The sequence below is a fragment of the Arachis hypogaea genome, chromosome 5 (assembly GCF_003086295.3).
Source record: "Arachis hypogaea cultivar Tifrunner chromosome 5, arahy.Tifrunner.gnm2.J5K5, whole genome shotgun sequence".
In the NCBI taxonomy this organism is placed as follows: domain Eukaryota; kingdom Viridiplantae; phylum Streptophyta; class Magnoliopsida; order Fabales; family Fabaceae; genus Arachis; species Arachis hypogaea.
Genome location: NC_092040.1, coordinates 11599767 through 11609932, shown reverse-complemented (window position 1 = coordinate 11609932; position 10166 = coordinate 11599767). Strand labels below are relative to the sequence as shown.

General features: G+C 35.7%; 2 protein-coding genes across 3 annotated transcripts; one reads left to right on the top strand and one right to left on the bottom strand.

The window, feature by feature from the left end:
• Positions 1-616: 616 nt before the first annotated feature.
• LOC112800773 (D-2-hydroxyglutarate dehydrogenase, mitochondrial) lies at positions 617-6584 on the bottom strand. 2 transcript variants are annotated; one of them, XM_025843164.3, is made up of 16 exons: positions 6405-6584; positions 6041-6173; positions 5625-5956; positions 5438-5539; positions 5281-5328; positions 4872-4942; positions 4375-4493; positions 4118-4213; positions 3933-4042; positions 3118-3198; positions 2861-2961; positions 2258-2366; positions 1476-1581; positions 1228-1313; positions 1014-1139; positions 617-929 (listed from the first exon to the last, which is right to left on the bottom strand). In XM_025843164.3, the coding sequence occupies exons 2-16, from the start codon at positions 6132-6134 to the stop codon at positions 840-842; spliced, it is 1671 nt and encodes a 556-aa protein (XP_025698949.1). In that variant the 5' UTR covers positions 6135-6173; positions 6405-6584; the 3' UTR covers positions 617-839. The 2 variants fall into 2 exon arrangements, with proteins under 2 accessions (XP_025698949.1, XP_029154085.1); XM_029298252.2 differs by having other exon boundaries at positions 6041-6244; positions 6405-6543.
• LOC112800771 (CDK5RAP1-like protein) lies at positions 6343-9477 on the top strand. Its single transcript, XM_025843163.3, has 3 exons — positions 6343-6721; positions 6982-8039; positions 8737-9477. The coding sequence occupies exons 1-3, from the start codon at positions 6456-6458 to the stop codon at positions 9237-9239; spliced, it is 1827 nt and encodes a 608-aa protein (XP_025698948.1). The 5' UTR covers positions 6343-6455; the 3' UTR covers positions 9240-9477.
• The last annotated feature ends 689 nt before the right edge of the window (positions 9478-10166 follow it).

Here is a 10166-nt window from a genome sequence, read left to right as displayed (position 1 = left end):
TATTTCTAAGGCAATTAAGGGTAGAAGATAAGCATATATTCTAAGCGTGTTTAGTGGAAAGCTCGTATCTACATTTGTTCTTAGGGAAATTAAAGGCGAAACACGGCATGAAAGTCTCAATGTTGAAAACTAAGTAATTAATGGTCTGCCCTATGTTATGGACTTGTGGCTTCTAGAACATGCTTTAAGAGGAGAAAAGATAGTAATGCAATAGAAAAGAAAATTTTCTTTATAAAAAAAAAAAACTTGATTAGATGATCGGTTAGAATGAAAGGTATATACTCATCTTTGTTCTCACCTTTATTTAATTATCTTTTCTTTGACCGAACACAGTAACAAATCTCAAGCTTAACCAAAAGGTCTCTAATTCTCTATATAAAAAGTAATGCATGAAGCAATGAATCTAGTCTTAAACCCTAAATCTCAAAACAGTAAAAGTGATTCCCTTCGCATTAACTTGCTTCCATTCTTTTTCCATGAGATTTATAGCAAAGTGCTTTTCTTGCTCTTAATAAATTCTTTTATACTTTACCTTAGAATGAAAGGTTCCACAGTTATACTAGGAGGAAAGACTTTGCACAAAATATTCCTGAAACAGCCAATTAAGGACTCACAATTGACCTAAAAAAAATTCAATTATTTAATCATTATGCTAATCCTAGTTTCATGTTCTATCAAATTCATGGACCCTAAATTTATTTAGTATAGTAGTATTATTTATTATTTACAGTGCAGCAGTGTTGTTGAGTCAAATATGAGGAGACAGCTCCACTGTACTTGCATCATCTCAATTTAAAGAAGTCAAATATGAAAACAAGATTAAGTTACACATGTAAGACTCATGAAATTGAAGAACAAGGAAGAACTTTATATGGGTTGAGTATGTGATTGGGGTCCAACAATTTCTTGATTGAAGTCATCACCTTCACCTGTCCAATAGTTAAGACATTCAATGCACAGTTAAGTTTACATTCTCAAATAGAAAACACAAGTAGATGCAATACAATACATACAGTTTCTGGTGACTTGCTGTAGAAAATCTTGTTAGCTTTCATTAGTCCAAGGCCATGCTCAGCACTGATACTACCATGATGCTTGGATGTCCATTCATATACAAAAGGCTCAATTTGTGATAAAATCTGCAAAGTTTTAATATTTTGATTATTCATCTAAATTGAAGACAAGGACTTCATAACCAAATAGTTCATTTGTGTTTGATCTTGCTACCTTATCATCATACTGAGGGGTAGAGACATTTAAATGCAAATTACCATCTCCAAGGTGACCATATCCAACTACATTTGCATCATTACCTACAATTCGGATTATTTTAAGACAGTAATAACAGCTGATAACATACTTTGTTTGTGTAAAATCTTTAATTGTAAATAGGGATTCTTAGGAAAAAAATCTAGGAAAATAAAAATAAACATACTTGTGTAATCCATTTACTCTGCTGATTTATACTCTCTTACCTAATCTTGAGCGCATTTCTTCAACAAGATTATACATCTTTTCAACAGGTATCGATAAATCATACTTGTAAACTGCTCCTGCTCGCATCAGTGCCTCTGGTATTCCCTGGGATGTTAAACTGAAATTTCAACTACCGACGAAAAACCCTTGCTAAATAAGCATAAGAAAGTAGTTCTTTTGACCAAAATTTAATTTCCATTTTTTCCCCTTAAATAATAATAGTAATAATAAAAGCAAATGATTTAGTTTCCACAGCATTATAGCCAATAATTGTAAAAGAAGCAACTAAGGGGCCATACTGGAAAGCATCCACATGGGCTAAGAATCAACTGGTGAAATCTAGAATAAACACTAGCAACTTAGCCAATGAAAAACAAAGGAATAAAGACAAGCAATTTAGAAGGAAGCCCATACCATTTAAAAGAGTAAAAGTGTAAAAGCATCTGAAAAGTTTGAACTGAAATATGCTCTAACAATATGAAGGAGCCAATAGAGGGTTTTTGTAGGAATGCAAGTGGATAAGTGGACAGGCACATAGATAATCTCACAATAGTGACACTATTATATGAAATCGGTATACAAATTCAAAACGCAAGTTGTATAGCTGACCTAAAAAATACAATTCAAAAGAGGTAAAAGCACTGACACAAAAGTTTGTAAAGCAAGCTCATAGAATAACATCAATAAGAAGAAAAGCTATGCACGACTATACAATTTATCATTAATTTTGAACAGCATAATCTATTCCACCAAAATGGAAAATCATGGAGTGAGAAATGACCTCACGCAGAAGCCAAAAAGATGATGCTTGGTTTATGTCCTGTGCAAGAGCACCATCAGATATCAATTCATTTTCCATGGAGCCAAGTAGGAATGCTTCAAGCTTCTGTCTAGAAATATCAAAAATTCAAAATATAACATACATCAAACGTGGATGATTAAAACATAGACTACACACTTAGAATTTACAACTAAACCAAACAGACATATTAAGTAATAAGATAAATAGAATAAAATAAAATGTTAAGAACATGGCGAAACACATTCAGAGGTTAATGGATAGAACTTTTTATTAGGATAAGCACAAGGATGTTAAGCTGACAATAGGACATTTAAAATATATCTCCTTTGGTTAGTCACTCAATTAACCCTGCATTTCACTTATATATATATATATATATATATATATATATATATACATATATATCATTAAAACGATACATTAACACTGCTAATTGAATGAATTCCATTGAGGAATGGATTATCTACATTACATTTTTTAAAGAGGCTTTTTATAGATGAAAATTCAGAACAAAGGATGCCAATATAATTTATTCTACCGATATAAGCAAAACTAATCAAAATAATTGGGTGAGAAATTCACTTGTCTGAGGATTCATCACTTCCAGTTGTCTCAATTAGCACATAAAAGTTATGCAGTGATGTAGGTAATGGATTGCGAGCACCTTCCAAATGATTTAAAACCTGTTAGAAACCAAATCAAATCAGCAAGACTAGGATCCAACAAACAGAGGCAGTCACTAAGTCCTAATAATTCTCTCAGAAGTAGGACAGCTACAATGCATTTATTAATAGCAAATTAGCTATCAACATAGACAGTCACAAATCTATAAAGATTACCAAATTCATAGCATTGCTATCTAAGAATTCGAATGCTGACAAAATCTCCCCAAGTTTCCTCCTTGCTTCCTGTAGCAGTTTCTGAAATGCAAAAAGAACCAGAAATAATCTGGTTAGATGTATGCCTGTTTCAAACTCGCACACAAAAGGGAAGCATATATAATTATATAGGCATAAAATTCTCTCTCTCTCTCTCTCTCTCTATATATATATATATAGAGATATATATATATATATATATATATATATATATATATATATATATATATATATATATATAAAATTAACTGAGAGAGTCTACTAGTCACCAAAATTCATACAAACATCAGATAATAGTTAGCAGTATATATTGTGAGTTAAAAAACTGAATACAATAGGTAAACTTATTCAAGAATTTCACCTAATTGGTAACACTAAGCTTATACAGAACAGTTTCTCAATGGAGACCTACTTTTCTCTTGCCTATATCAAGGCACACAAAACAAAGGAATTCATGATTTCAGATTCAGGACCCTTCATCTTCATTATAAAATTCTTTTACAAAAGAAGAAATTCATTAAGAACATAAGATGAAAATTGTAATGAATTTCCACAAGCTTCCTCAATGAAAAGGTAAAAAAGATAAAGAGTAACGAACAAAAATCAGAGCCTCACACTTCCTGAATATAAAATTGCCAATTTCAAAAAGAGCAATCAATTAAGGTAACCGCATGGGGATAACATTATCTATGAATGCAAAAACAAGAATAAAACAATGATAAGTTAAAAAATTCAATAAGAAAAAATAAATTTAAAAATAAGAACATTGATCATGCCTGGCAACTGCTATAATCCTTGCAAGCAAGAAAAGCCACATTTACTGAAGATAATTTTGGTGGGGTAAGTATCGAAACCTTAGTAACAATTCCCAAGGAACCTTCACTTCCTACATCATTTGTAAGTTAAGTTACAAATACATCTTTCATCAGGTTCCAGACTTGCATAATTGTTAACTAGATACCTATAAATAGATGTTTCAAATCATATCCAGTATTATCTTTGCGTAATGTCTTAAGCATGTCAAGTACAGTACCGTCTGCTAGAACAGCTTCAATACCTGCTAGGCAGTAAAAATCATTGGTGGTTTCACCTTTCAACTGAACTCCATTTATTCATCTAGATTTATCCATTGACTTTGGAAGTATAAAACTCAAATAACATGCAACGATGAACATATTTGAATAGTGGAGTTTAACAGGTTACAAGTATTCCTTTTACCAAGTACATTTCCATGAAGGGATCCATATCGAAGAAGACGCAACCCGCCAGCATTAGTTGAAACATTTCCACCAATCTGACAACTCCCTTTTGCACCTAAGTCTAGTGGCATAATAAATCTGAATGAAAAGTGTACACCACTTAAATACAGAAAGCATATGTCAAGGTTATAAGCTAATAACTCAAATAGGCAGAGAGGGGAATCAATCGTCTAAACTTTCAAGACCTAGGCTGTGACACTGCAGTTGCACAACATTGAGCTTGGAGAACTCCACTATTAGCATAATTTTGTCAAGCAAACAGCCAAAACTAATTTTAGAAATATTAATGTAAAATATTGAATCAAGATAACATATTTGGTAGTAGTTTAAATTCTTCATGAAAGAGGAGGCAGCATAAGTGTCTAAATAATACTAATAAAAAAAAAAAACAAAGAGTGCTATGAAATTAATGTATAAGTTACAAATGACAGTGACTTTATGCTTAAAAACTATTACCCTTCACTGTCCAGGAATGATATTATATTTTCCAATATGCACCCTGCTTCACATACCAATATACCGCTAACCTGAAACATGCATTGGCAAAAACCCAAGGTTAAGTATTCAAATCTGTAACTTGGGTTTTCAAAATCTTTTCACAAGAAATAACTTTGCAGCTACAAACTCTATCTGCAGCATTCATTATGGAGTTTTCTGAACACGTAATAAGCTATCCCAATATACAACCATAAACTGAAGTTTCATCTTTGTAGGAAGCAAATAGATATAAGAAAGACAGCCTGATTTTCTTTTTTAATGCTGAACTGCCAGCAAAACTAGAGAGAAAAAAGCTCATTGATAAACATATACAGACAGGAGAAGGGAACTCATAGCCTATATGTCTCCCAAGAAGTAAATGTTCTACCTTGTCGAAGGATATGATTTTACTCATAGCACTAAGACTGACAACAACCTGCAGCATTAGATTATAGGAAAAAGTTGTCAATGTACTAAGTACGATGAGCCCCATCATTCTTTTAAGGGAAAAAAGAATAACATGCTTAATGAACTCAACATCATACTTCATCAAAAACAGGTACACTTCCACCTACAAGACCAGTGTTACCACCTTGGGGAACAACAGCCAGACATCTGAAGTTACAGTATTTAAGAATCTCAGAAACCTGCAGAAGCAAATACACATAGCCATGACAATTTGAATATACTTCAATGAACCAAAGTAATTGTTGATTCTATTAAAAGAAGAACCTGGTCAGTGGTGCGTGGCTGTAGAAGGAGCTTACTGGAGCCTTTGTATTTACGCATCCAATCAGTGTTTGCAGTGATGAGCTTTTCATCATCCTGAATGACATTCTTGGCACCCAATATCCCCTCAAAGTATCTAACATCTTCATCATTCAACTTTGAGAATTTGGGGTTCCTCTGAACCAACACAGAAGCTGAACCATAACATCTACTCTGAATCTTAACACCCCATTGCCTAGTTTTCAGGGAACTTGCTAACGGGCTGAAAAAGGACACAATTTTATGCTCCCCGTGAACATTGTTGCGCTGTAACTGCTTCCAGCATGCATCAATTCCTGTCCCCGAGTAAAAACAGAGCACCGTTAAGAAAACAAAAGCGATTGAAAACGGGAGAATTAGATATGAATGAGAAATGTGACCAGAAGGAGAAGAGGAGAGTGGTGGGTGTGGGTGGCCTTGACGATTGATTAAGGTAAGGAGGCGAAGTGTGGCTCTGCAGTTCCGATTTACCATCTTGGAACTTCAGCTTCTGTTGCAGATCGTTGTTATCAGCTAAACACGATTCATATCATGTGTATCAGTCTATGTAGCTGTACCGTGTACGTAATATTTTTAAACAATGACTGAAAAATAAATAGAAATCAATTTTTAAATTATTATTCAAGACTTTTATTTTTAACAATTAAGCGATACGAAACGACAAGAAAATGTTGCGTTGTGAGGGATAGCGTTATGGTGGGAATAATCCACAAAGCGGAGCAGTAGAAGTAGCAGGGAAGAGACCTTATCCACCATATACCGGTGGCGGCAGCCTGCAGCGGCGGAGAGAACTCAATGGCGTCTTTACTTACATTTTCATCCATAATGAACCAACCTTTTAAGCTTCATCGTCCTCGTTTTACTCTCACAATCTTCAACTTCCACCGCCATTCTTCTTTCACCACCTCATCACCACGCCCACTCCCACTTTCTACTTTCAAGATCAGCGTCACAAGCTCTTCGAGAAGCTTCTCTCGTTCCAACAAATTAGAGGGTCCCACTCCCTCACTCCCTCACTTCCTACCTCAAGCTACCCTTACCTTTTCCCAACCTCAACCCCTGTGAGTTACTACTTCTCTTCGAAATTCAATCTTTTTCTTTTTCAGTTCTCTGGGTATTTGTTTTGCCTTTTACTTCTGTCGAATTGAATTTGAATGTTAACAGTAGGACGCATATATCTCTGTCACAATAACTATAAGCATAGTGTAAAAAAAAGAGGAATTTTTATTTTTGTTTCCCCAATTGTAGAATTACAGGTTTAAATAAGAATAGGGATTAGGAATGAAAATAGTTTGCTTATTTTTTGTGTTTTTCCGAATAGTGTTGTACCAGACAATGAAGCTCCTTCGAAAGGTCGTATATACCATGAGACCTATGGATGTCAGATGAATGTTAATGATATGGAGATTGTCCTCTCCATCATGAACAATGCCGGCTATGGCGAAATAGTGAGTGTTCCTGAGAGTGCTGAAATAATATTCATTAATACTTGTGCCATTAGAGATAATGCTGAGCAGAAAGTGTGGCAGAGGCTTAACTATTTTTGGTTTCTTAAGAGGCATTGGAAGAGCAATGTTGCCACCGGAAGGTCGCAGTCCTTGCGCCCTCCGAAAGTGGTTGTTTTGGGATGTATGGCCGAGAGGTTGAAGGAAAAGATACTTGATGCAGACAAAATGGTTGATGTGGTCTGCGGTCCTGATGCTTATAGGGATTTGCCGCGGTTGCTGGAGGAGGTTGACTATGGCCAGAAGGGGATCAATACTCTTCTTTCCCTTGAGGAGACGTATGCCGATATTAATCCAGTTCGGATATCCAAGAACTCGATTAGTGCTTTTGTCTCTGTGATGAGGGGTTGCAACAATATGTGTTCATTCTGTATTGTGCCATTCACAAGAGGCAGAGAGCGATCGCGCCCTGTGGATTCCATTGTGAAAGAGGTGGCAGAGCTCTGGAAAGAAGGCGTGAAAGAAGTAACACTTCTGGGGCAGAATGTGAACAGCTATAATGATGCATCCGGCATTGAGAAAGAGGTTGAACCAGGCTCCAACTGGAAATTTAGTGATGGGTTTTCCAGCATTTCTAAGGTGAAAAAAATGGGTTTAAGATTTTCTGATCTGTTGGACCGACTCTCCTTGGAATTTCCTGAGATGCGATTCAGATTCACTTCTCCACACCCTAAAGATTTTCCGGATGAATTGCTTTATCTTATGCGAGAAAGACATAATATATGCAAACTGATACATTTACCAGCACAAACTGGAAGTAGTACAGTTCTTGAGAGGATGAGACGAGGATATACTCGAGAAGCTTATTTGGAGCTTGTATATAAAATTCGCAGCATTATTCCAGATGTGGCCTTGAGCAGTGATTTCATCTGTGGTAATATGCCTTTCAAGTTGCTCCCTTTCTATTCGTTAATTTCTGGCTTTCTATAAAATTTCTGCATGAGAGATCAAGTTTTGTGTTTGTCACTTTTTTTTTTAATTTCATAATCATGTTGTATCTAATGCTGACCTTCTATTCTTGAGGCATCTAGATTTTTAGTTTTCATAAAGGAACGGAATACACAAATTCAACAGTTATGAATCCATCCAGCATATTTAGGTGTAAAATTTTGTCAGCTGAAACCCTTGAGAACACTTTTTCATTGACTTTCTACAACGAGTAATTGATAGAGAAGAGATTCTTGTTATCCTTAAGAAAGGTCTATGGAAGTGGTGAATAAAATCTGCATTACCAAACATCAGCATCAACAATTAAGCCTTCTTTTTTTTTGTTAGATGGAGTCTGCTACATAGGTAAAGTGATGCCATCATGTGCTATCATATATATAATCCTCTTAATTGGCAACAGCATCATCATTGTCAGATATTTTGTTTCCTAATATATGATGGAACAGATGTATTTTGTTGGAAGTACAAAAGTCAAAAGGTAGATAAGCACGTTGCTAATTTAGCTACTTGTGTATGACTGTATGGTATTGCTACCCAAAACTTTTGGTTTTAGGTTTTTCTTTGCCACACCAATATTTAACTGCAGATTGATTCAATTCTTTTTATGTTTGGAATTCGAACAGGATTCTGTGGGGAAACAGAGGAGGAACATTTAGACACATTGAGTCTCGTAAAAGCTGTTGGTTATGATATGGCATTCATGTTTGCTTACAGCATGAGGGAGAAAACTCATGCCCACCGAAATTATGTCGATGATGTTCCTGAGGAAACAAAGCAGAGGAGGCTAACTGAACTCATTGAGGTTTTTCGTGAGAGCACGGGCAAATGCTTCGACTCTCAGGTTGGAACCGTGCAGCTTGTGTTGGTTGAAGGACCTAACAAGAGAGCTCCGGATACCGAGCTTATGGGCAAGAGCGACAAGGGCCACAGGGTTTTGTTTGTCAATGTGCCAATACCAGACAGGGAAGATGTTAAGACCCGGCGAAATCCTGTGGTTGGCGACTATGTTGAGGTGCGCATATCAAGATCTACTAGAGCATCACTCTTTGGTGAAGCGCTTGCTATCACCAAGTTGAGTTCATTTTACAATAATCTGGAAAAAGAAGCTGTTGCCTGCAGTGTATAGAGCCTTTCAGCATGAACAGCTTGACATGGAAATCTTTGCATAAATCCATCATAATTTGTTCCTTTACCTTGTTTTCATTTATTACACAACACATTTTATGTTAGAGAAAGATACAGCAAGGGAGTGGATTGTGCATTTGCCAGTCTCTTTAAATTGTATTCTTTTTAAATCATCTCTTTGTAGCATATTTAGCTGTCTGTTTAAAACTTCCAAATAATGGTTGAGTTTATTTCTTGTAGCTTTCCTTTAAAACCATGATTTATGATTCGGCTGTTGGGTTTTTTTTCTCCTTTGTGAGGCCCAAGCCCAACATTTAGGACTGTATTATTGCACCCTAGTGTCACAACCCTAATTCAGTTTTTTTGAGGTCTTTTGAGAGAGAGAATAGCTACTAAAAGAGAGAAAGAAAGGGAAAAACAGAATTTTCGTTTTTGCCCAAAGTAGTAAATTTCAAATGGCGGTTTCTCAGTTGTTCACTGTTGGATCGGCTTGAAATTTAAACTGCGTGTTTCTATCATCTTGTTCTTCATTCTGGTCAGTGGAGATGTTGATTGGAGGTTTGCAGTAGGAGAAATTAGCTTCGCAAGAGAGAAATTAGGTTTCCCGTTTTTACACAGAGCAGCAATCTTGGAACGACAGTTTCTCATTATTTCACCATTGGATCGACGTGAAATTTGAACTGTAGATTCTTCACATCTTGTTCTTCATTCTGAACGGTGGAGATTTTAATTGGAGGTCTGTAGAGGGAGAAATTGGCTTCGACATCAGCTCTGTTTTTGGAGTATATTTCATCTTCTTGCTTCTCATTTATGAGCTTTGGTGCTTTGATGTTTTGGCTGGTTATATGCACGTTTTTGTGTTTTGTTTGAGACTCTCTTGTACCTCATTTGATTATAGTTGAGCTATTTCATTGGTCTGGACGACCCA